At 38.9% G+C, this 27,942-nt stretch overlaps 1 protein-coding gene across 2 annotated transcripts in view; it reads left to right on the top strand.

Annotated features, from left to right (window-relative positions):
* Positions 1-27,942, top strand: part of LOC117336216 (fatty acyl-CoA reductase 1-like) — a 59,623-nt gene that overhangs the window by 11,720 nt on the left and 19,961 nt on the right. For both annotated transcript variants that reach the window (XM_033896670.1, XM_033896672.1), the window contains exons 2-7: positions 15,279-15,483; positions 15,800-15,975; positions 20,195-20,267; positions 20,601-20,707; positions 21,708-21,885; positions 24,548-24,592. In XM_033896670.1, coding sequence (XP_033752561.1) covers positions 15,286-15,483; positions 15,800-15,975; positions 20,195-20,267; positions 20,601-20,707; positions 21,708-21,885; positions 24,548-24,592 — 777 coding nt within the window. In that variant the 5' untranslated portion in view covers positions 15,279-15,285. The remainder of the gene's footprint in view (positions 1-15,278; positions 15,484-15,799; positions 15,976-20,194; positions 20,268-20,600; positions 20,708-21,707; positions 21,886-24,547; positions 24,593-27,942) is intronic.

Raw genomic sequence — 27,942 nt, 5'->3', positions numbered from 1 at the left:
GGAATATCCTTGGCAGAAGGGGAACAGAGTTTGTATACATTTTTACTCTGAACCCCCAGGGGCCTGAGGGGCGGGGCCAAATAGGGGAAATAGGGTTACTCCTTTAAATCGCTACTAGTCATAAAGTTATGAATGAATTTGAACTAGATTTAGTCAGGAATATTCTTGGCAGAAGGGGAACAGAGTTTGTATAAATTTTTACTCTGAACCCCCAGGGGCCTGAGGGGCGGGGCCAAATAGGGGAAATAGGGTTAATCCTTTAAATCGCTACTAGTCATAAAGTTATGAATGAATTTGAACAAAATTTGGTCAGGAACATCCTTGGCAGAAGGGGAACAGAGTTTGTATAAATTTTTACTCTGAACCCGCAGGGGCCTGAGGGGCGGGGCCAAATAGGGGAAATAGAGTTATTCCTTTAAATCGTTACTAGTCATAAAGTTATGAATGAATTTGAACCAAATTTGGTCAGTAACATCCTTGGCAGAAAGGAAACAGAGTTTGTATAAATTTTTACTTCGAACCCCCAGGGGCCTGAGGGGCAGGGCCAAATAGGGGAAATAGGGTTAATCCTTTAAATCGTTACTAGTCATAAAGTTATGAATGAATTTGAACCAAATTTGGTCAGTAACATCCTTGGCAGAAAGGAAACAGAGTTTGTATACATTTTTACTTTGAACCCCCAGGGGCCTGAGGGGCAGGGCCAAATAGGGGAAATAGGGTTAATCCTTTAAATCATTACTAGTCATAAAGTTATTAATGAATTTGAACCAGATTTGGTCAGGAACATCCTTGGAGGAAGAGGAACAGAGTTTGTTTAAATCATTATTCTCAACCCCAAGGGGCCTGAGGGGCGGGGGAAATAGGGTCACTCCTTTAAATCGCTACTACTCCTGAAGTATTGAATAGCTTTTCACCAAATTTGGTCAGGAACATCCTTGAGGAGAGGGGGAACAGAGTTTATATGAATTTTTACTCTGTACCCCTAGGGGCCTAAGGGGCGGGGCCAAGTAGGGGAAATAGAGATTAGTCTTTTAATTGCTACTAGTCATAAAGTTTTAAATGGACTTAAACCAAATATGGTCAGGAATATTCATTGGAGAAGGGGAACCGAGTTGGTATAATGTTTTACTCTGAATCTCCAGGGGACTGAGGAGTGGGGTCTGATAGGGAAAATAGGGGTTAATCCTTTAAATCGCTATTAATTATTAAGTTACGAATGGATTTTAACTAAATTTGGTCAGGAACATCCAGAGAGGAAGGGGGGGGGAAAGAGTTTGTATAAATATTGAGGGGCCTGAGGGGCTGGGCCAAATAGGGAAATAGGGGTTACTCCTTTAAATCGTTATTTTCATAAAGTTATGAATGGATTTGAACCAAATTTGGTCTGGAATATCCTTAGGGGAAGGGGGAAAGGGAGTTTATATAAATATTGACTCTGACCCCCAAGGGGCCTGAAGGGAGGGGCCAAATAGGGGAAATAGAGATTTGAGTTTTAAATGGATTTGAACCCAATTTGGTCAGAAACATCCCTGGTGATGGGGGAACAGATTTTGCATAAATGGTTACTGTGACCCTCAATCCCATAACTATGTATAGTATCGCTGGGCATTAAGGGATAAACACAATTTTTATGTAAAAATAGGCCAAAGGGTTTTCCCCACCCTAAGGGACTTAGTTTCTTTAAACACCATTATTGTGTAAAAATAATCCATATGGTCTTTCAGAGAGTACATTTTTGTATATGTATTGACAAATTGAACATGTACATTATTTTGACATTTGGTCAAATCCAACCAGGTGAGCGATACAGGCCCCATTGGCCTCTTGTTGCGTTATCCACCTCTATCAGTTAATCCGTGTCATTATGGCGTGATCGGGTGGAGCGTCACGATATCGTGCCCAGATTATAACCTTTCAGTGAAGTGATACCTAGATAGGAACCCTGAATGGCCGATCACGTAAAGGCCGTATAGCTTTTCAGGGAATTTGTGGCATATACTAGATATGTTCATGCTGTGTCAGGTCAGGTAACCCCTGTTTATATTAATTTCGATACACTTCCCGGACGGTCATCGCCATGCCCCAAAGTACCGTTTATGACAAGATGGCGGTAGGGGTCTCCAGAAGATAGAGGTCAGGACCAACACTGCTATGGGGTTGTACAGAGGGTAGACTGGTCACCAGACCCTAGGCTCTTTTTGTTTAGAATTGTCAAGCTAAATTCTAATACTAGATTATCTGCCCCTAGTTTGAAAATTAGGGTTCTAGAATCAGACATATCCTAGGGATCAAAATCATAAAGCAATTTTATTTCTAATTTTAATATTCTATATAGACAGGGGGCCCGTCTATACAGAGGGAGACAGAGGGATGTTTATATGGGGAGAGCGTATTCGAATATTACTAGATTTTGTACTGGTGTAAAGAAACAAAAGAATCACCCAAGTGTTTTGTACTTGCTTGTTTGTGTAAATAGAAATAAGTGTCAAACCTCCCTATCAGGGACTCGAAGTAAATCTTCAGTTTCAACAGTAAAAATACATAGAAACACACATTGAACTCTAATACTAGGGATATAGTTTTAAAAGTAGGGATATAGTTTTATTACTAGGGATATAGTTTTATTACTAGGGATATAGTTTTAATACAAGTACAAGGGATCTAGTTTTAAAACTAGGGATATACATGTAGTTTTAATACTAGGGATATAGTTTTAATACTAGGGATATAGTTTTATTACTAGGGATATAGTTTTAAAACAAGGGATATAGTTTTATTACTGAAGATATAGTTTTAATTATAGGGATATAGTTTAATACTAGGGATATAGTTTTGTTACTAGGGATATAGTTTTAAAACTAGGGATATAGTTTTAATACTAGTACTAGGGATACAGTTTGAATACTAGGGCTATGGTTTTAATACTAGGGATATAGTTTCAGGGCTCAACTGACTTCTATACGAGAATTGACTTACGTGAATCTTTTTAGTATGTTATCCGAAAGTGTTTTGTTGTATGAACAGCAATATATTTGTGTATAGAAATCACATGTACAGCGCACAGGGACTTGGTAGGAATTTCCAATCCACGGCCATATATATGTGTATGTATTATAGTACCTAGGGTGGCTATATCACACTGAACAACATACGAGATACCCGTCGCGTGCCATCCAGGGCAATTACAGTAAAGTGTCTTGCCCAAGGACACAGCCACGACAGCACAGACTGATACTCCGCTAAGGAACATCAAACTAAGTACCTCGAATCTTCCCCCAAGGTTAAGTGGGCCAACCCTATTGTTTTTACGGACCATGTTGGGGTCAATGTCAGTTTACCTGTACCTATAGCGGTAATACACAGGTTAGGGACACTAGTTATCATATGATATATCAAGAATTTCATGGTAGTGTACATATAAATATAATATCAATATACGTGTCAACTACATGTGTATCTATAATTAACATATACTTCACTACTTTGTCAATACACCTACACGTATAAACAAGGAAAAACTATCATCAAAGGTTAACAGCTGGTTACAAAGGTTAATTACAATTTTAAAAAGGCTAATTACTAGTAAAAAAGATTAATAACTACATGTAGTAAATAAGGTTAACAGCTGGTTACAAAGGGTAATTAGTAAAAAAAATGTTAATAGCTGGTTACAAAGGTTAACTACTATTAAAAAAGTTAACAGCTGGTTACAAAGGTTAAGTACTAGTAGAAAAAGGTTAATAACTACTTACGAAGTCTAATTACTAGTAAAAATGTTAATTACTAGTGAAAAGGTTAGCAGCTGGTTTCAAAGATTAATTAACAGTAAAAAGGGCATATAGCTGGTTACAAAGGTTAATTACCAGTAAAAAAAGGTTAACAGCTGGTTACAAAGGTTACTTACAAGTTTAAAAGGTTAAAAGCTGGTTACAAAGGTTAATTATCTTTTTAAAAAAGGTTAATAGCTATTTACAAAGTCTAATTACTAGTAAAAAATGTTAATTACTAGTAAAAAGGTTAATAATTATTACTAGTAAGTTACAAAGGTTAATAGCTAGTAAAAGTCTGAATATACACCAACATTTCCCGCAAATTTGTTTTACGATTTCATGCAGCTTTCATATTTTTCCCTGTGCCATTTTTTATGGATCGAGGTGTCAGACATGATAATCTAAGCTGGTCGTGAACTGTCATACATTGAACAGAGAATGAATTATACACACCCTGACTGATTCTAGCTACCCCTGTTGTGACACCGCGTGTTATCTTCGGGACAGTACATTGTCCGACCAAAATAAACTGATTTTCGATTTCCAAGCCTAACGTGAATTACATGGATGATAAGTAGTTAACTATGCGTAAAATGAATGAGGAAGTATTTCCCCGTCAATCTGTGCGATCATGTTTCCTGTCACAGCGATGTAATCAAAATGTGGCTGTCGATTTACTAACTTTGATTATATCATGACCGTACAGCCAGACGATTGCTATATTATGTGGCTAATTTCTGTTGCTGGGGCGAGTTTGTGTGACTGGGGCGAGTTTGAGTGGTTGGGGCGAATTTGTGTGGCTGGGGCGAGTTTTTGTGACTGGGGAGGACTGGGGCTAGTTTCCTTGACTGTGTCTAGTTTCTGTTGCTGTGGTTAGTTTCTGTTGCTGTGGCTATTTCCTTGACTATGGTTAGTTTCTGTGGCTGTGGTTAGTTTCTGTGGCTGTGGCTATTTCCTTGACTGTGTCTAGTTTCTATGGCTGTGGTTAGTTTCTGTGGCTATTTCCTTGACTGTGGTTAGTTTCTGTGGCTGTAGCTATTTCCTTGACTGTGTCTAGTTTCTGTGGCTATTTCCTTGACTGTGGTTAGTTTCTGTGGCTGTGGCTATTTCCTTGACTGTGTCTAGTTTCTGTGGCTATTTCCTTGACTGTGTCTAGTTTCTGTGGCTATTTCCTTGACTGTGTCTAGTTTCTGTTGCTATTTCCTTGACTGTGTCTAGTTTCTGTGGCTATTTCCTTGACTGTGGTTAGTTTCTGTGGCTGTGGCTATTTCCTTGACTGTGTCTAGTTTCTGTGGCTACGCATGTGGGTTAATGTTGCGTCCCGTTTTGTTGCTCATTAGTGTATTCATGTAAAATATACATTGTTGTACATTGTTGCAACTTGTACATTCCAATGACGTCACATTGTTTACAGATCCCGCGTTGTGTCTGCACTGCCTGACACGAAGGCTTCATTCTGTGTTTTTTAATGTTTTTGTTAGTTTTCTGATAATTCAATTGATCAGGTATGATTAAACAACCCCAATCAATATGAGGTGTGATTGTAATTTTAAGTTTAAACCGCATGTTGCGAAAAATACTTCAACTTTCACTTTGTCAGTGCATTCGTGATCGCAGCTTCGATCGGCTGTCATGGCAACGACGAGGACGGTGGTTTCATCACAGTGACGAATTTACAAACTTGCATGTGTACAGCCGAAAACTTCTAACTATACCTTATGTCTTTGGAAATCATCTGTAAATAATTAATTGAATTAATTACGATCCATTGCATTCGTTTATTAACGTTTGTTCGTTTCTATATGCCGATTTCGATACTTAAAACACTGAAGAGTTCCAATATTGGAGAATGAACATTAACACTTGCTCTATAAATCGTCCTAGAGCACCCGACTACCCTAAATCAATACTTATGAAACAGGTACGAGCGTGAAGGTAATTGTATGAGAGCAACGAAAAGTGCTGTACATTCTTACGAAATTGACAAACATCGTCAAAATTACTTAAAAAGTAGTCAATTAATCGGCATTTCTTCAATTAACACCAGTTTATAACGCCGTTATGTAACCATACTTGAATAAATAGAAGAATGTACAGCACTTTTTCTCGGTTTCTTAGCACGATGAATAAGTGTATCATATTTATTTGTACGACAAAATACGTTGGTCGGGTGCTCTGGCCATATTTACCGACCAAGTGTTAATGTAGTCCTTCGAGCCGGTCACGTGACCACGCGAGAACACGAGGAACGACGAAAACATCCCGATAAAGACGTTGGACACCTAACATTAAAATCCGATCAAAAAAACAAACAGAACTAACCGGGAAATCATTAAATATTGAATTTATATCAAAACATGACGTTTTTTGTTCTTTTTAATTATAAATGCAACATTAACCCACATGCGTATTTCCTTGACTGTGTCTAGTTTCTGTGGCTATTTCCTTGACTGTGTCTAGTTTCTGTTGCTATTTCCTTGACTGTGGTTAGTTCCTGTTGCTGTTGCTATTTCCTTGACTGTGCTTAGTTTCTGTTGCTATTTCCTTGACTGTGTCTAGTTTCTGTTGCTATTTCCTTGACTGTGTCTAGTTTCTGTTGCTGTTGCTATTTCCTTGACTGTGCTTAGTTTCTGTTGCTATTTCCTTGACTGTGTCTAGTTTCTGTTGCTATTTCCTTGACTGTGTCTAGTTTCTGTTGCTGTTGCTATTTCCTTGACTGTGCTTAGTTTCTGTTGCTATTTCCTTGACTGTGGTTAGTTTCTGTTGCTGTGGCTATTTCCTTGACTGTGTCTAGTTTCTGTGGCTATTTCCTTGACTGTGTCTAGTTTCTGTTGCTGTGGCTATTTCCTTGACTGTGTCTAGTTTCTGTGGCTGTGGCTATTTCCTTGACTGTGTCTAGTTTCTGTTGCTGTGGCTATTTCCTTGACTGTGTCTAGTTTCTGTGGCTGTGGCTATTTCCTTGACTGTGTCTAGTTTCTGTTGCTGTGGCTATTTCCTTGACTGTGTCTAGTTTCTGTGGCTGTGGCTATTTCCTTGACTGTGTCTAGTTTCTGTTGCTGTGGCTATTTCCTTGACTGTGGTTAGTTTCTGTTGCTATTTCCTTGACTGTGTCTAGTTTCTGTGGCTATTTCCTTGACTGTGTCTAGTTTCTGTGGCTATTTCCTTGACTGTGTCTAGTTTCTGTTGCTGTGGCTATTTCCTTGACTGTGGTTAGTTTCTGTTGCTATTTCCTTGACTGTGTCTAGTTTCTGTTGCTGTGGCTATTTCCTTGACTGTGGTTAGTTTCTGTTGCTATTTCCTTGACTGTGTCTAGTTTCTGTTGCTGTTGCTATTTCCTTGACTGTGCTTAGTTTCTGTTGCTATTTCCTTGACTGTGTCTAGTTTCTGTGGCTATTTCCTTGACTGTGTCTAGTTTCTGTGGCTATTTCCTTGACTGTGTCTAGTTTCTGTTGCTATTTCCTTGACTGTGTCTAGTTTCTGTTGCTGTGGCTATTTCCTTGACTGTGTCTAGTTTCTGTGGCTATTTCCTTGACTGTGTCTAGTTTCTGTGGCTATTTCCTTGACTGTGTCTAGTTTCTGTTGCTGTGGCTATTTCCTTGACTGTGTCTAGTTTCTGTGGCTATTTCCTTGACTGTGTCTAGTTTCTGTGGCTATTTCCTTGACTGTGGTTAGTTTCTTTTTTCTGTGGCTATTTCCTTGACTGTGTCTAGTTTCTGTGGCTATTTCCTTGACTGTGTCTAGTTTCTGTTGCTATTTCCTTGACTGTGTCTAGTTTCTGTGGCTATTTCATTGACTGTGTCTAGTTTCTGTGGCCATTTCCTTGACTGTGTCTAGTTTCTGTGGCCATTTCCTTGACTGTGTCTAGTTTCTGTTGCTATTTCCTTGACTGTGGTTAGTTTCTGTTGCTGTTGCTATTTCCTTGACTGTGGTTAGTTTCTGTTGCTGTGGCTATTTCCTTGACTGTGTCTAGTTTCTGTGGCTATTTCCTTGACTGTGTCTAGTTTCTGTGGCTATTTCCTTGACTGTGTCTAGTTTCTGTTGCTATTTCCTTGACTGTGCTTAGTTTCTGTTGCTATTTCCTTGACTGTGTCTAGTTTCTGTGGCTGTTTTCTTGACTGTGTCTAGTTTCTGTTGCTGTGGTTATTTCCTTGACTGTGTCTAGTTTCTGTTTCTAGTTTCTGTGATTGTGGCTAGAGTCTTGGCATCTTCAAATATGTGTAAATAAAAATCTTCGAAGAAACATTTAATGAACGTGTCGAACTTCAATTTTAGCGATCATCAATTGTTAACACAATGACGCAATGCTGATTTTTTTTATCAAATCTATTTTCTATACTCGGAAATATGTTAGATTACGGTTGTTTTGTATCTCGTATTATTGTTTAAAATATCGCCCTAGATAACTACCGAACACTTTAATATTAGGCGTATGTATATAGTAGTTATTCCAATTTATATATTCTAGCTTTTGGCACGGGAAAGACAAAAATGTTACGTTCGTATAAGATGCATGCTTAAAAAAACAATAATGGTCTTGTGATACATTTCAAATTGATTTTCAATTTCAACAAATTGGAACTTTTTGATATTTTATTTTCCTTTTGAAACAATGCGTCCAAAATCACAACAAAATGTTTAACTTGACGCTGGACAACACTGTGTTATTCCGACGTCAAGCACAAGATGGAAATCGAACCATGTTTAAGATATCTGATTCATTTTCAATATTGAGATGTCTCCAGGCATAGCCGATATTAGTTTTCTCCAATTAGTAACAATCAGTTTGTAGTATAGCTTGATTTTTTTTTTCAAATTCTATATAGTAAACACGAATTTGGAGATGAGAACAACGTTTAAGACTTGTTATACCATATCATCTATACTTTTGGAAAACAAATAATTGAACAAACACGACATGATGTTTTCTAACAATTAGAGACTATCCAAATGTGTCCTCTAGTAAACCACATACGAGTTACATCCATGTATGTACATATACACACAATTTAGTTCAAATAAGAGAAGCACTTTGTGAATCATGTATATAAACATAAAAAAGGAAATGAAATTCCATATTATAATCGTTCAGACTTGAAAACGTTAGATGTTATAATTTATAATATGGAATTTCAGTTGGCATGTTAATATTTCTTTTTCATATATATATTTGATAATAAATGGCTTAATTTGACGAATGTTACTAATATATCGATCTCCGATATACATTGTATGTCCGGTATGTCGACAGACTTTCTGTGTAATACACCAGTTTAACAAAGGGGCCACATGTATATAAAATACACTCTCATCAGGTTACTGGAAAAGCGACAATATTTCCATTGTATAAAGCGCGAGTGTCCGTCAGCGTCATGTGATAGCCAGGGAGAGATCATATTCTATCGCCAACTGTCAGTCTCCTCGTTCCACTTTTGTCACAAATGTCAATGCATGGCATGGATCAAGGATGTGGTGTAATGGAAGTTCTCCAATGGCAAGTTTCGTCTGAGATGTGTTTTTAGTATGGAGGATGCTTGACAACTTGCAGTATACGGTGGACAAATTGACAGCGTCACCTCTCCATAGAAATTCTGTAAGGATTTATTGGTACCTTTTCTGACATAGACGACATATTTATTAAGTTTTTTCATATATATCAGAATGATTTGCCTTGAATGCGGATCATTCTCTATCTCATTACATGATGACTTTGTCCGACATTGTCGGCATCAATACATTATCTTCTTTTTCTAGACCTATTAGGCTTATATAACAAAACAGCAAAAAAAAAAAAATATATATATATATATATATTGCTGAACCTGTCCCCTCCTCTCCGTTTCGGTTTACGTTTTCATATGTATTTTTCTTTGCACATTTAAACTCTTAAATGCCGTTATGTATGACGATACTGCAAATACCTAAACTATCTAAGCAAAGTGACGTAATCAACGTGACGCCGTCTGCTACGTTATAACATTTTTTGGAACTTTTAGTGACGTTTTCGTGATGAGTAAAAATCCGAAATTAAGAAGGCTCGTAATGTGCGAATACTGGTGATGTACGGAGGCTGGATATGTACGGAAGGCTGGTAATGTACCGAAGGCTGGTAATGTACGAAAGGCTGGCAATGTACGGAAGGCTAGTAATGTATGGAAGGCTTGTAATGTACGGAAGGCTGACAATGCACGGAAGACTGGTAATCTACAGAAGGCTGATTATGTACGGAAGACTGATTATGTACGGAAGGTTGGTAATGTACAGAAGGCTGGTAATGTACGGAAGGTTGGAGTGTACAGAAGGCTGGTAATGTACGAAGGCTGCTAATGTACGGAAGGCTGGTAATGTACGGAAGGTTGATAATGTACACAAGGCTGGAAATGTATGGAAGGCTTGTAATGTACGAAGGCTGGTATTGTACGAAGGCTTGTAATGTACGGAAGGCTTGTAATGTACGGAAGGCTGGTAATGTACGGAAGGCTTGTAATGTACGGAATGCTGGTAATGTACGGAAGGCTGGTAATGTACGGAAGACTGGTAATGTACGAAGGCTGGTAATGTACGGAAGGCTTGTAATGTACGAAGGCTGGTAATGTACGAAGGCTGGTAATGTCCGGAAGGCTGGTAATGTACGAAGGCTGGTAATGTACGGAAGGCTGGTAATGTCCGGAAGGCTGATTATGTACGGAAGGCTGGTAATGTACGGAAGGCTTGTAATGTACGGAATGCTGGTAATGTACGGAAGGCTGGTAATGTACGGAAGGCTTGTAATGTACGGAATGCTGGTAATGTACGGAAGGCTGGTAATGTACGGAAGGCTGATTATGTACGGAAGGCTTGTAATGTACGGAATGCTGGTAATGTACGCAAGGCTGGTAATGCACGGAAGGCTTGTAATGTACGGAAGGCTGGTAATGTACGAAGGCTTGTAATGTACGAAGACTGGTATTGTACGAAGGCTTGTAATGTACGGAAGGCTGGTAATGTACGGAAGGCTGGTAATATACGGAAGGCTTGTAATGTACGGAAGGCTGGTTATGTACGGAATGCTGGTAATGTACGAAGGCTGGTAATGTAGGGAAGGCTGGTAATGTACGAAGGCTGGTAATGTACGGAAGGCTAGTAATGTACGGAAGGCTGGTAATGTACGGTTTGTTTTGGTTTGGTTTATTTTGTTTAACGTTCTATTAACAGCTAAGGTCATTTAAGGACGGCCTCCCGTGCGTGCGAAATGTATGCGTGTGATGAGTGCGTATGTGTGTTTTGGGAGGCTGTGGTATGTTTGTGTTAAGTCTCCTTGTGATAGGCCGGATCTTTTGCCGATTTAGAGTGCTACCTCACTGAAGCATACTGCCGAAGACACCCAGCATCACACCCCACCCGGTCACATTATACTGACAACGGGCGAACCAGTCGTCCCACTCCTAATTTGCTGAGCGCTAAGCAGGAGCAGCAACTACCATTTTTAAAGACTCTGGTATGTCTCGGCCAGGGGACAGAACCCAAAGCCTTCCTCAAAGGGGCGAACGCTCAACTAAAGGCCAAAAGTGAGGCATTGTCAAGGGAGACATTAGGAAGAAGAAAGTTGTTCAGAAAGAAGAGGAAAGATAAGATCCCAAGTTTAGTCGCCTCTTACGATCATGCAATGGGGCAGCAGGTACAATTCTTACGCCCTACCTGCAGGGCAATAATGTACGGAAGGCTTGTAATGCACTGAAGGTTGGTAATGTACGGAAGGCTGGCAATGTACGGAGGCTGGAGATGTACGGAGGCTGGAGATGTACGGATGGCTAGTAATGTACGGAAGGCTTGTAATGTACGAAGGCTGGTAATGTACGAAGGCTGGTAATGTACTGAAGGCTGGTAATGTACGAAGGCTGGTAATGTACGGAAGGCTGGTAATGTACTGAAGACTGGTAATGTACGAAGGCTGGTAGAAGGCTGGTAATGTACGAAGGCTGGTAGAAGGCTGGTAATGTACGAAGGCTGGTAGAAGGCTGGTAATGTACGGAAGGCTGGACATGTACTGAAGGCTGATTATGTACTGAAGACTGGTATTATACGGAGGCTGGTAATGTACGAAGGCTGGTAATGTACGAAGGTTGGTAATGAAGGTGAATCCGAAGGTTGGTAATGAAGGTGAATCCGTTTCCGTTTTGTTTCGTTTTCTTATTATTATTATTATTCGTATGCTTATGACTGTTGCATCAGTCAGTCACTGATATGAAATCTGGAATGTGATGACATGGCAGTATAGCTTACTCTTCGGCCTAATGGGATAAGGTATCATTTTGCACTCTTGTTGACACGACCTCAACAAGCGTCCTCATATCAACTTGAGTCATATACTACACTACTACATCTTATATTTTTTCCCATAATATGCTGATTATAACACCGTATACAGTCAAACGTCCTTATTTCGAACTCTTGTAACTCAAAGACCATGCTTAACACGAAGTAGAAATTCAGTAACAACATGAAAAACTCTTTATCAAATGTACTCAAATACGCAGGATTTCATGGCCTAACTGATTCGAGATAACGAGGTTCGACTGTCATTGTTTTCGTACGGGATATAAAATAAGGTAAATCAAACTACAGCATACAAATCTACACGAAATGAGATGTTCGTAAAGTTGACGGCCAATCGACTTTGACAGCCATTTCAGGTCAAATAACATCAAATGATGTTCACAGAAAAAAACCCGACTCAAACTAAAAGTTAAAAAAAAACAAAAACTTAGTTTTGAAAACCACTCGGATATCAAACGAGCTGGAAAACCAAACATAAGAGATTCAGAAGCTGAATCAAATAAACTTTACATAGGGGAAGCATTACGTCTCGTTTGTATTGAAATGTGCTCATAGCTTGTGTCATTCTTTTAAGATTGAAGACGATCGACACTACTGGTAGATTTACGTCACTGTGGTTAGTGGTAACCTGCCACGCTCATTGGAATAGTGACACGGTTCAAAACTTTTGAAATCCAATAAAGAAAATTTATTTAATTATGAGTCTTTTGTTCCGGTCTTGTTCTAGTCGGACCGGGTTCGCAGGTTTTGAATTTCGCGCAAACACGCCTTCTAGTAACATCCGCTGTTAATGTAATGACGACATTGTTTTTGAACACTTTTCGTACAAATGATCTTGAGGGATTTGAAATCGCAATTGACTCTTCTCGATTATTAACTCGAAAATATATCCCACGCGAAATATCAGTGATTTACAGTAACACCCACTGTTAATTAAATGATGACTTGCTTTTGAACACTTTCCTTGAGTAATTCCGACTTGCCTATTTTAAACGGAAGCCACATATCCCATTGAGTTCGTAATCCAATCAAAATGTGTTCACGTAGAATAAGTATATTTCAACATTGCCGTTGCTGTGCATGTTTGGCGCGCCTCAGATCTGCCCTGTAATCCCAAAGTCTACACCACCAAGCGCTTGTCTTATAACGCATTCATACCTTTATATAAACTGTTTTACTCCCCACGGGCACTGTAAACATTCCTATTGGTATTGTTTTTGTTGCTGACTATAATGATGTACGTCTTCGAGCAAAAACAGTAGACAGAATCTTTGCGTTCTTACTTCACGAGCATGCCTTGAAAATCGTTTAAAATCTAGACAGGAGATACAGGATTCAAATCTAAGTTATTGACTTTCTCACTAAGAAAACATGTAATTTGAAGATCTGAATATGATTCACTTCCAATATATATGAATGCTTGTAGAGAACATTTAGCCTGAAGTTGGCATTTGAAAATCCCTTCTACCGAATTTCGTTTTTAGTATAACGAGAAACCAAGAAAAGTATATCGATTTAGAATTACTCGTATCAAAACAAGAAAACCTCAATGTTTTATAACCAAAGTTCTCACGGGGCTTTCTTTCCCCTGTCAGCATAGCTTACATTGTTATACAGTCATCTAGCCATCGGGAGTCCAAACTTCCTTTTAAGGATAAATGTGTTTAATAAACTGTATTATAAATTATATTGAGTTTTACGGGGTCATTCCATTTCTAACTGTAAATGTTGTGATCTATCATGTTTGTTGACCCATTCACATCATTGAACTTCGTGAAGCTTACATAAGGACATATATATGTTTGTACATATTATTACCTATGGGAGCGAGCGGTTCAATATACCACTATCTCCTACTGATAATGGCATTTTTATGATGCTCGGAGAGATACTTTTAAACATTTTGGCATATTTTTATCGATAAAATACACCAAACAACTGATGCATTTGGGAGCATCCGTGGAGCCATATGAAGGAAAACCACTTCCCAAATAAAAACGCCAGCTTGGCTGCTCTGCCATAAATCAGAATTTCGAGATCCATTATCAGGACAGATTTTGGAGTAATTTAGTTTTACATGCATTTATTCCTGTTGCCAAGTGCAATTTATACACATCTCGTCCTAGCTAGACAGATATTTGTCTGTGTGTTGTGTCATGACAATATGTCATCTATTACTTACGGCTTGTATGCGTCAGTACCAATGGGCTATCACTTTGTCTAGAGTAGCTGTGGTAAAAAAAAAAAAAAAAACGTTTTTGTTTTTGTTGAATCCAGTGTGTATTAGATAAATTTATAGATTTAATATTTTTATTGCTGGCTTAGCCACTGTTAATTATATGTATATAAAACATCGATGGTCATTCATTTTTAATCAGAACATTTAACTCTAATAAGTTTTAAAAAACCAATACACTTGACAAAAACACACAGAAACCTCATAGTTTTGCATTTTTATGTCACTCCGGTGCTTTATGGATACAAAACCCATTGAGATAATGGCCGATTTATATACTAAATGCGTCCTAAACACGGAAACAGTACACCGATAAAACTTCAAATCCTTAGGGTCACCATATTGTTTGTAATAACTGACCCTGCACGCGACGTTTGCTCAATGTCACATCATCTAGAACTGTTATCACGTGACCCCAATGTTTCAATGCCACCACATCCGGAACTGTTATCACGTGATCAAGTTAGTCCCATGTTCATCATCTGGCAACCTTCCCAAATCATGTGATGTGTACTACAGCAATACTGTTTTAATAGACCGTTTTGAGAAAATTAACCAATTTGTTACCAAAGTAAAAATCGCTAAATCATAACATTATCATAAGCAGAACGTGTACTAATCATGTTCGTTGGTGTCTTCGTCCGTGGGTTGTAATCATTCAATCCGTGGTATATGTGTTCGTGGTTCAATAGCTGCTGCTATGAAAGCTGCTAATATTTATTTTTTAATTGAATATTCACTTATAGCCTCAGTCCATTGATTCTGTTTACACTCCAGAAATATTAACATTCGCATATCTATATGTACATAGAAAATGGCGAGGAAACAAATTGTAGTTCTTTCATTTGGAAGAAATCTGAGATACAATTTAATTATGATATAAGACTATGTATCTAATGACAATATCTATATAATATGTAAAGTGGGCTGATGAACTGATTTACTTTTTACTTTATCAGAGGCACCATGACGTCATTCACTACGATCCCGGAGTTTTACCAAGGCAGGTGTGTCTTCATCACGGGGGCCACCGGCTTTATGGGCAAGACTCTGCTAGAGAAGCTACTAAGGTCATGTCCAGGAATCCGACGGATTTATATCCTCATCAGACCTAAAAAGGGCAAAGAAGTCAGTCAGAGACTGGAGGAGCTACTCAACTCTAAAGTAAGTAGGAGAATGTAGTCGCCGGCTACAATCAACTCCAGCATGACCATATTAATTAACATGAGAGACTGTTCAAAGACACACATGGTGTGACTATATGAAAACGTTATTAGTTTTCATCATAATATGGTTTATAGTAAGCGGAGAGGATGAATCATGTTATTCTATAAACACTAGAGAAGTACAAATTATATTTTTACGATGAAAGAAGTTGAATATCATGTACAAGATAGCCATAAAGTAACGAGACATACAAAAACACAACCAAGGTCATTGGATGTATACGATTCAGCATTCTTGTTTCCTTTACTTTAAGATATTCCAATCATTAAACAAGGAAAATCGCGACTTCCGGTCAAAGATAGTCCCAATAACTGGAGACATCGTCCATGACAACCTGGGAATAAGTACGGCGGACGAACACACACTGATAGACGAGGTTTCTATCGTCTTCCATTCAGCGGCCACTGTCCGGTTTGACGAGGAGTTGAAGTGAGTACATTAACATTTTAAATGTCGTTACCGTTCGTCTCTGTCAGCTTTTTATTTTAAGCGTCATGCCGTAATCTGATATTTGTGATCCAGCGTATACTTTGAAGTTTCTTTTTTGAACGCAACCATGTCATGTGCAGAATTTGAAAACTAAGGTGCAAGTTCATTCTACTGATCTAAACTTCATCACTATTTTTAGCCCACCATCATCAGATGGTGGGCTATTCAAATCGCCCTGCGTCCGTGGTCCGTGGTCCGTCCGTCCCTCCGTCCGTCCGTCCCTCCGTCCGTAAACAATTCTTGTTATCGCTATTTCTGAGAAAGTACTGATGGGATCTTTCTCAAATTTCATATGTAGGTTCCCCTTGGTGCCTAGTTGTGCATATTGCATTTTGGGACTGATCGGAAAACAACATGGCCGACAGGCAGCCATCTTGGATTTTGACAATTGAAGTTTGTTATCTCTATTTCTGAGAAAGTATTGAGGAGATCTTTCTCAAATTTCATATGTAGGTTCCCCTTGGTGCCTAGTTATGCATATTGCATTTTGGGACCGATCAGAAAACAACATGGCCGACAGGCAGCCATCTTGGATTTTGACAATTTGAGTTTGTTATCGCTATTTCTGAGGAAGTACTGAATGGACCTTTCTCAAATTTCATATGTAGGTTCCCTTTGGTGCCTAGTTATGCATATTGCATTTTGGGACCAATCGGAAAACAACATGGCCGACAGGCAGCCATCTTGGATTTTGACAATTTGAGTTTGTTATCGCTATTTCTGAGGAAGTACGGAAGGGATCTTTCTCAAATTTCATATATAGGTTCCCTTTGGTGCCTAGTTATGCATATTGCATTTTGGGACCAATCGGAAAACAAAATGGCCGACAGGCAGCCATCTTGGATTTTGACAATTGAAGTTTGTTATCGCTATTTCTGTGAAAGTACTGAAGGGATCTTTCTCAAATTTCATATGCAGGTTCCTCTTTGTTCCTGGTTATGCATATTGCATTTTGAGACTAATTAGAAAACAACATGGCCGACAGGCAGCCATCTTGGATTCTGACAATTAAAGTTTGTTATCGCTATTTCTGTGAAAGTAATGAAGGGATCTTTCTGAAATTTCATATGCAGGTTCCCCTCAGTGCCTAGTTATGCATATTGCATTTTGAAACTAATCAGAAAACAACATGGCTGACAGGCAGCCATCTTGGATTTTGACAATTGAAGTTTGTTATCGCTATTTCTGTGAAAGTACTGAAGGGATCTTTTTCAAATTTCATATGTAGGTTCCCCTCAGTGCCTAGTTTTGCATACTGGGACCAATACGAAAACAACATGGCCGACAGACAGCCATTATAGCTAAATCATAAATTCTATATATAGGTTCCCCTTGTTTGAATAGTACTAGAGGGCTGTTTCTGAATTTACACAGATAAGTAAGACTTAGAGGAAGGGAAAAGTAGGGAAAAGATCAATCTGACATGGAACCTATAAAGATCATTCAATGGTGGGCGCCAAGATCCCTCTGGGATCTCTTGTTGTTTTATTATGTCACAATATACATCAATCTCACTTAAAAGCGCTCCACCAGAATCAAACATGGTCGGGTAGGCTACCTCGCACTTTTTTTTTTTTTTTTTTACATTTGAACGAGTAATTAAGCCGTTATTCTGATCTCATTTTGAACCCTGTTTCCATTAGACAACATTGTGTACAATACCTAAAGACAATAAACCTATTTAATGACACCATGAAAAGGGAGATTATATAACGGGTGTAACGAATGACGATATACGATATAATGATGGCAAATATATCTCAATATATATTTATACTTACTTTATATAAATATCAACCCAGCCTCTAAGTTGTGAGGTAGCCACCAGCCACTTCATGGGGACTCCGTCAAAACGTTCAGAGGCCATTTTTGTGTCCTTATCAAAACTTGTTGCTTGGGATTGCTTTTCAGGTTTGAAGGTCAAAGGTCAAGGTCACTGTTACTATATATATAGAAAATTTGTTTCCATGTGATAACTCAAGTTTTCCTTAGCCAATCATTCTCAAACTTCAGACAGTGCTTCGTTACCAAAAGTGCTTGCTTAGTTGGCTTATCAGGTTCAAAGGTCAAAGGTCATTGTTATCATAAATAGAAAATAGGTTTGCTTGCGATAACTTGAGATCCCGTTGGCCAATCAAACGCAAACTTGATGCATTGCTTTCTTACAGGAAGTGTTTGCTTGTTTAATATTCATCTCCTAGCTTGCTGCGCAGGCGACACATCCACTTCCGTGGAATTCTTGTTTGTTTTAGGTCTCTAAATCTTTAATACTGCCACTGAAATCAATACAAATACAAAAAGATCTTACTATAACACATTCTCTTACATTCTTTAAATAATAAAATATAACTTTGAGATATGATGTATCAGAAATGCTGCTCAATTGTCAGGATAAAAGCTTTCGCTCTTATATGGTGGTCAAATACGAAGAATCAAATTTAGTAGTATGTAGGATTGTGAATATATCAACCAGCCAATATTTTAAGGTGTTATTTACCACTATTTATACGTTTTGTAAAAGTCATTGTGTTTTAATTCGAGCGCCTTGCATATTGAGGATGAATGCTGCTGTCTCACGATCTCGCATCGCTCTTGAAAAATGTACTGCAAAGGTCTGGGCTCTTTTGTTTCTCGATCATAAAAAAATCGTTAATCATTCCAATTGTTGGAATGCTATTTTTTCCTGTTAACGTTGTAATTTGATCTTCCAATTGATGTCTGTTCATAAATTTACAGGCCGCTTTTATATTCACAGCAAATAAAACGCTAGCTTCCACACGACGGTAATATCATGATGTTGAAATTGTGTTTGACTAAATTATTTATTTCTTCCACACAAACCTCATTAACGAGTTGGATATGACCCTATGGTTAGGACGTGCGAACTTTTGCTGCACCGATACCAACACTTAAAACCACCTAGTACTCCAAATTATCGATTGCTACACACCAGGAACTTCGTGTCATATTCCAAGACCCACCAAGCTGTTCCCTGTTATTTAGACAACTTTCTACAGCATCTTATATAACACTCTAATGATATTATGACAAAATTGTCTTGAGTTAATATTGTTACAGCGATATAAACTGAATAAACCTGACTGAGATACAGGACTGTTGCTACTGTGGCAATGCTATCCCTGCGGAAATTTTACATTATTTTCAGAGGAAGAAATTTGCAGACATTTTGAGATTGCCTATTAAGGCAGTATATGTATGTATTAAGTGTCCAATAGTCGCTATCACATGTGTCTGATGTATGTTTCGAATTGTCGCTCTCATATGTGCTTGATGTAACTTACACATTGTCCATCAGCATGTTACATCAGACACCCGTTATAGCGATAATAGACTGTCAAAGACCTGTTGAAGAGAATTTGTACAGACAATAGAGGAAAGATTTCGCATACAATCATTGACAGATACATCAAAACGAACAATGGATGGATGTATTTTATAGATTAAAACCTCATATAACCATTTACGATAGACCCGCGGACAAAAATGCAACGGATTTCCTACACAGCTGTTGGCCGAGACTCTTCACAGGCATTGAACTATCCTTTACATACAACTACTCAAAGGTACTTCCCACAGAAACAACGATTCCGATTCGTAGCTGTATGCATTTGATGACGATTATTTCAGTATTTTAATTCTATACACAGAAAGAACCAGGGAACTTGGGTCGGTAGCGTCTTTGTCCTTGGTAGGGGTTCTGTTGTTGATTTGGCATTGTGTGACTCTACTGATCTATGACAATATAAGAACAAAGTACCATCAACTGGCTTGGTTTGATATCTTCCATTGTTACCACACTAGTTGATATCTTCCATTGTTACCACGCTAGTTCATTTAAGAATATAACCCAGTTTGACCTAGATTTGTATAACGGGTGTCGACGAAGAAGAAAAGGACGCATCCCCTTCCGAAATACCTCGTATCATTTTCCTTGTACCTTCAGGGATGTCCACCATGCGTATCAATACTGTGTTAATATGTTTTGCTCTCCTTTGACAATTTTGTGTTTGAATTGCGATTTCGTATGTATATCTGGATTCTTTGTTTGTTGTAACGTTATTCACGTGTAAAAGTAGTGAGCATTACATATTGTCAGTTTTGCTTTTCTTCACAAATATTTCGTATATTTTACTTACAGGTTGTCCGTGGAAATGAATGTTTTGGGGGTGTTCAGAGTTATTCAACTTTTGAAGAAACTTAAGCACCTTCAGGTAAGAAATGCACAATTGATCTACTGTAGCGAACACTATTATCCTTTTAAAGAAACAAGCATATTGACATCACACCTTACGAATGGAGGAAAGGAAGAAATATATATTTATGTTGGGTTTTTTATTTTTATTATTTTTTTGGGGGGGGGGGGGGGGGGGGGGGTGTTTTTTGTTTTTGTTTTTGTTTTTTGTTGTTTTTTATTATTATTATTATTAATAGACATTATCATTTAAGGATAATATACTAAGCACATATCTTTCTTTGCTTCCTTATACACAGTTATACATGATGTTTACTGAATGAACATATTAGAATTTCTATATTATTTACAGGCCTTTCTGCACGTGTCTACGGCGTACGCGAACTGTCATCGACGAACTGTAGAGGAACGTATCTACGACCCTCCCCTACACCCACACAAACTACTAGACGCTGTGGAGTAGGTACCTCGTTAATATCAGGTTAAACCTCCCCTACACACACACAAACTACTAGACGCTGTGGAGTAGGTACCTCGTTAATATCAGGTTAAACCTCCCCTACACCCACACAAACTACTAGACGCTGTGGAGTAGGTACCTCGTTAATATCGGGTTAAACCTCCCCTACACCCACACAAACTACTAGACGCTGTGGAGTAGGTACCTCGTTAACATCAGGTTAAACCTCCCCTACACCAACACAAACTACTAGACGCTGTGGAGTAGGTACCTCGTTGATATCAGGTTAAACCTCCCCTACACCAACACAAACTACTAGACGCTGTGGAGTAGGTACCTCGTTAATATCAGGTTAAACCTCCCCTACACCAACACAAACTACTAGACGCTGTGGAGTAGGTACCTCGTTAATATCAGGTTAAACCTCCCCTACACCCACACAAACTACTAGACGCTGTGGAGTAGGTACTTCGTTAACATCAGGTTTAAGTATAGTTACGGATTTTCTTATATAGATTTCCATGGCTTCTTGAATGCGAAATGTGTAAGATCTGGCGAAATCGATCCTTATTTGTAAAGTATGGGTTCCATCGATATAGAAGGTATATATTCGCCTGGGAACAGGGATAATTCCCACATAGAGGAAAACCAGACATTTTCTGTATTCTGAAGTTTAATTCTTTTCCAGTTTTTTTAACTTATACAAAACACAGCCACTGCAGTTAAGGAACTCACCAAGGAAAATAGTTTGAAATAGTGTCATACTAGGAACTGAATTGTGTAACCATTAGCATTTTAGAATTAACGTAAAACAGGTAACATAGTATATATATTTCATCTCATACTATCTGCACTTGGGACTTATTATATTCATATATATGTATACTTTAAATTTTCTTAAGGAACCTTCTTAGCGTCTAAAAGGAACCACATAATATTTGAAATTGAAAAGTTACTTTAAAGATAGTATATTGATATACATATGACTGACCTATCTAGGTGGATGGAGAGTGACGTTTTACAAATACTGACCCCTAAGATGATTGGTGACCGGCCAAACACCTACACATACACCAAGTCTATAGCTGAGTACTTGGTCAAGGAAGAATGTGCAGACATCCCAACCGCCATCTTCCGTCCGTCCATCGTCTGTGCAACATGGAACGATCCTATAGAGGTAACTACATTGTATTAGTCAATATATCGATTTTAGCTCAAAAGAGTTTTCTTGGATCTGCCAACTTCTAAAAAATCCTGATGATTCTTTTATAAGTTGTAATTTTGAAGAACTGCGTCTGAGAAAGATTACATACTGTAAACGTATATATTTAGCGGTAACCCTATTTAAGTGGTTCACGTGCTAGAAGCATTAACGCTAGAATATGATTGTGCTAATTACTGTTACTGTAATTACAGTTATTGTTTCTAAAAGCACTGGGGTGCGCCAATTTGTCAGTGTGGAAATCTGTTTTTAGTCTGTTCATGCGCGGAAAACTCGAGTGCACCAAAATAACCACTTTTACAGTATGACTACTGCTGACCTTCTCAAATATGTACTAGTTATTATATTACATGATTCTCTGATGGTGTGTTCATGATGTGGGTTTTCACGATTATATTTCATCATTACTGAATACATTTCGATGATTTCTGTTGTCCTATCACAAACGGTGTTTGCGTGAATACCATTAAAACAAGGATACCCTACGCCGTTTCCTGATCCAAATCAGTAACGTGTGTGCCCACCACTGGCATCAGTCGCTGCTCTTACTCTCCTTAACATTGACCCCGTCAAGGTGTTTATTGCCTTAAGGGGGATAGTATTCCACTGGGCCGTTGACGCGCTTCCTAACCCTCCTGTCTAGGCTCGTCCCACAAATGCTCGATTGGGGAATATCTGGACTGTATGGTGGCCAATCAAGAACTGGAACGTTGTTTTGAGCCAGAAAGTCACGACTACATAGGACCTAGCTTTGTCTTGCTGCCACGTCAGGTTGCGTTGATGGATAAGAGGAAGAACGTGTGGTCTCAAGACCTGATCCCGATATCTTACTGTAATATTACCATCGATAACCGCGAGAGGTATTTCACGCCTTGAGATATCTCTGCTCATACCATAACAGACCCTCCCCCGAATCTATCGCTTTCCGTTACGCAAGTGTCAGAATATCGTTCGCCATGACGTCGATAGACACGTTGTCGTCACTCTGACCTGTAAAACGTAAAGCGAGACTCGTCAGTGAACAGCACGCGTCTGTAATGGGTCAAACGAAGCCGATAAGGAGCATGTGCAAGCTGCCATTGCATTCGACATTTGCGTCGCCTCTGCGTAACTTGGCGGGCCAACATAGGAACGTCGTGGCCTTAAATGAAACTCTCGCAACCGATTTATAACCGTTTGTGGACATAAGAGCCGATCATAAATGCCAACAATTTGACGTGCCGTCGCTGTCTGAAATCGGTTACGGAGGTGCTAGAGACGCTTGTCTCTATCTTGACGACGCGACCGCATTATCAGAGCAACTATCGCGGCATTTCGAGGTGCAATCGCTTCGAAAAGAAACGTTGTATAACTGATCTGTCCTGTTCCAATGTTGGATTTGTAATCATTTACGAGCACATATGGTGTAAGAATACCCCGGGTGCACGCTTTCTTGAAAAATCTGCTGAAAGCATGCAGCGTCGAGCGAGGTCATCGTCGACTCAATTTTAACTGAACAATATTTTTACAGTGCACGGAGTAAGCTCAGTGTGAAATTTAGATAACACGTGTCTACAAGTTATATTAGAAAAACCGAGCATGCGTTTCTTTTTTCCGCTAGTAGTTATCCCGTATGATTTATGATTCTTGATCCCGAAATAAATACTTTGATATTACCAATGATTATTAGTCCCCTGCCGTTTGAAAAACGGGGAGACTATATGTCTACCCTCCTCCGTCCGTCCGTCCGTCCGTCTGTCTGTCTGTCTGTCTGTCACGCAATAGTTGTATGGTCAACTCCTTCTAAAGTACTACTTTGATTTTAACTAAACTTGGTATACACGATCAGTATAACATGTTGTTGTGCATCCCACATTTTTTCCCGAAAAACCAATTTTTAAAATGGCTGCCGACTTCTCATTGGTTGAGGCTTGTCCGGACTCCTCCTCCTAAAGTCCTACTCCGATTTTAACTAAACTTGGTATACATGATCAGTATAACATGTAGCTGTGCATCCCACACCACATTTTTCCCCCGAAAAAACAATTTTCAAAATGGCCGCCGGCTTCTCATTGGTTGAGGCTTGTGCGGACAACTCCTCCTTAAGTACTACTCCGATTTTAACGAAACTTGGTATACCTGATCCGTATAACATGTAGTTGTGCATCCCACTTTTATTTTTTTTAATGGCTGCCGACTTCTCATTGGTTGAGGCTTCTCCGGACAACTCCTTCTAAAGTACTACTCTGATTTTAACGAAACTTGGTATGCATGATCAATATAACATGTACTTGTGCATCCCACATTTTTATTTCAAAAAAACATTTTTCAAAATGGCCGCCGGCTTCTCATTGGTTGAGGCGTGTCCGGACAACTCCTCCTAAAGTACTACTCCGATTTTAACGAAACTTGGTATACATGATCAGTAGCTGTTGCAATACTATCCATCCTTGTTTTTGCAATATTTCTGTAAATAAAAAATGCCTTTCCTCTTTGCAAACCGTCTACTATTGGTCACTAAGGTAAGGCATTTACTCTATATACTTTCTATACACTAAATATAATATGTAAACACATTTCTAATGTAAACTGAAAATAAGACATGCTTTCAGCATTCAATCCTATTTAACTGTTTTAGGGCTGGGTGGATAACTATAATGGCCCCACTGGTATCATGGCATCGGTAAGTATATTGTCATTTTTTGTTGTTGTAATGCGGCCGTAAAATAGGCCATCTTTGAAACCGAAACGACTAGCACCCTCGAGATATGGCTTGGCAAGATGGAATGTTTTATACGAGCCACCATGCAGATAATACCTGTTTACTAGTCTACACTGTTAGGTTAGCATGCATAACTGACATAAAGATAAAATGGCTCTCGTGGTGGCATAAAAATGGTAAATACGTCTTGTTTTCATCTTAACCTTTTTACCATGGTTATTTCAAGATCATGCATCAGCCAAATGCTTGATCAGGTATTTATGTCTAGAACCAAACGGATGACTATAAACTCTGTTGTGTCAGGGCATATTCCAAAGATAGGGTACGTATATTGATATGAGATGGTGTGCAATCCTTGTATTGTGTCTTTGACGAGAAACAAAAAATTATCATCTGTGTTTTTTCAGTGGTACGTAACAGTAGGAATACTACTAGTGATCAGAATGGTGTAATACCTATAATTCTCTACGGATGTGTTATAGCCTACCCTTCGTCTACACATGATTTTTGCCTCTATAATTACCCTTACTTTATCGCTGCTACGCAGTGCATACTCCATAATTAATATTGACCCCATACCGTCTGTGTTTTCGCCAATTTCAGCACCCGCATCACTCATATTTGTCCTGGAAGTAATGATTTTCCGCAGGAATATGTTTCACACTGTGTTTTTGCCGCTCGTATGTCAATCAAGGATGTCGATTTCACTTTACGGCAATTTTCTGGTGGCAGTCATCTGGCTACCGATCCAGTCGTATCCCGCTCCAAGTGTTGTCAAGAGTCACACGATAAACTGAAGGCTGTCTACAGTACAAACTCATTCCGTATGATTGGCCCCTTTCGTGTCTGATGCCAATGGCGATTTCGAAACAATTTTGCCAAGAAATAACTCATTGAATTATGGGTATTTTGAACCTCCCTATCACAAATTTGACATTTTTCCAACCTATTTCAAGTTTTTGTTTGCCTCCGAGACATCAACACTTACCATCACTGACAAGTCCTAGAATGACGAAACATCTGTATGATATCCCTAATATCACTGACGAGTCCTAAAAGGACGGAACAGTTTATGGTGTCCCTAACATCACTGACGAGTCCTAAAAGGACGGAGAAGTTTATGGTGTCCCTAACATCACTGACGAGTCCTAGAAGGGCGAAACAGCTGCATGATGTCCATAACATTTCTGAGGAGACCTAGAAGATGAAACAGCTGTATGATGTCCCTGGCATCACTGATGAGTCCTAAAAGGACGAAACACCTGTATGATATCCCTAATATCACTGACGAGTCCTAAAAGGACGGAACAGTTTATGGTGTCCCTAACATCACTGACGAGTCCTAGAAGGGCGAAACAGCTGCATGATGTCAATAACATTTCTGAGGAGACCTAGAAGACGAAACAGTTGTATGATGTCCCTGGCATCACTGATGAGTCCTAAAAGGACGAAACAGCTGTATGATGTCCCTAACATCACTGACGAGTCCGAAGAAGGAGTTACTGTATGATGTCCCTAACGACACTTATGAGTCCTAGAATGACGAAACAACTGCGTGATGTCCCTAACGACACTGATGAGTCCTAAATTGACGAGACAGCTGCGTGATGTCCCTAACATCACTGACGAGTCCTAAAAGGACGAAACAGCTGTGTGATGTCCCTAACATCACTGACGAGTCCTAAAAGGACGAAACAGCTGTGTGATGTCCCTAACGACACTGATGAGTCCTAGAATGACAAAACAGCTGTATGATGTCCCTAACATCACTGACGAGTCCTAAAAGGACGAAACAGCTGTATGATGTCCCTAACGACACTTATGAGTCCTAAAAGGACGGAACAGCTGTATTATGCGGTTTTATTCGTTTTGTCTTTCCTGTATCCAGCTCTCAATTTTCTTTTAAATGTGCTAATATCTTGTGTGCATTTTGTTTAATCCTTAGAATAATAGTTGAAACTACACATCGACTAGGCTATAGAGACAAAGACGTTTAGAAAAACATAATATGTATATACTATTACAGTATGTTTATATGTAATTCCAACACAATGTATCATATGCATTATATGTTGTTGATCCGAAGGTAAATTATCTTAATTTCCTGTCGTAATAGCACTGTGTTTAATATATGTAATATGTGCACAGTTCACATCTTTGGCATTATGCTCATGTCAGGGTGACAGGCCAGTAATCACTGCGCCGTTAAAACGTGGATGTGGTGAAGTGGTTTAAGCGGTAAGTGGTACTTCTGGCTAGGCGATTAGGTGCCGTAGATCGCGAGTTGGAGGCCCGGTCGGGGCACGAGCCATAAAAGTTGTATTTTCCTATCGGTGAGCACGTTATACCAGGACACCTCATCGAAGCGTTCTGAACAGTTCTATGAAGAAGATCTGGACTTCTTTACCGTCAAGAAAGGGAATATTGCTTTTCTACGTTTTTCTCGAAACTAATTAATTAAAACCGTTCGGATGGACAAAAGACTATAGATATTAGCACCTTTAAAAACAAATTGATAGCTAGATACCTTAGAGTGAAAATTAATTATCTGCACGAAACAGTTGTTTCGTCCCTCTAGGACTCTTCAGTGATGCTTAGGGAGGCGACCAAAACGAGAAGCGGGTCAAAAGAAATGTCAAAAACATGGTGGAGAGGTACAAAAGACCCATAATTCAATAAATTTTACAAATTAAAATTTTACACTTGCATAACTTCCAAGTGTAGGATTTCAAAAGAAATATTAAATGAATTAAAATGTGACAAGCATGAGTTATGTGTAAATTGATGAAGACGGCTACAATATAATTGACATGTTGGTATATCTGCGAGATGCATTAAACTGTTCAAAGAACAAAAACAATGCATTTCCTTTTTAGTATCATTTCGCTGCCCTTGGCGTATAAACCTCACCGGTTATCATGCATACGTATGTAGCTTCCGGTTAAGCACGCGAAAGCGTTTCCTTCTGACCGGAAGTATGTATTTCTCTGTCCAAGTGAAGAGAACATAATATTCAACAAACAATGGGTCCCAATCGCTCCTTTTCTGAACCAATGTGATTGGCGTCACGTTCACACAGTAAGGGTCGCCGATTCAAAGCTCACTATTTACAAATTATTCAGGGGATAACGATGTCATATAAACAGTATTTCCAAGTACGGGTGTGTAACAGGCATCGCTCAGCACAATTTGTACCCATGTATGAAAACCTACCCGGCCTTTTGGAAGACCCATAGGGGTGCACATGTTGCTGAAGAAGTGCACATTGTATCAGAAAAGACAGATCTCCAAATTATTTTAAAGGAAGAAGC

This window comes from Pecten maximus, chromosome 10 (genome assembly GCF_902652985.1).
Source record: "Pecten maximus chromosome 10, xPecMax1.1, whole genome shotgun sequence".
NCBI lineage: Eukaryota > Metazoa > Mollusca > Bivalvia > Pectinida > Pectinidae > Pecten > Pecten maximus.
This window is presented reverse-complemented; position numbering and strand designations above follow the sequence as displayed.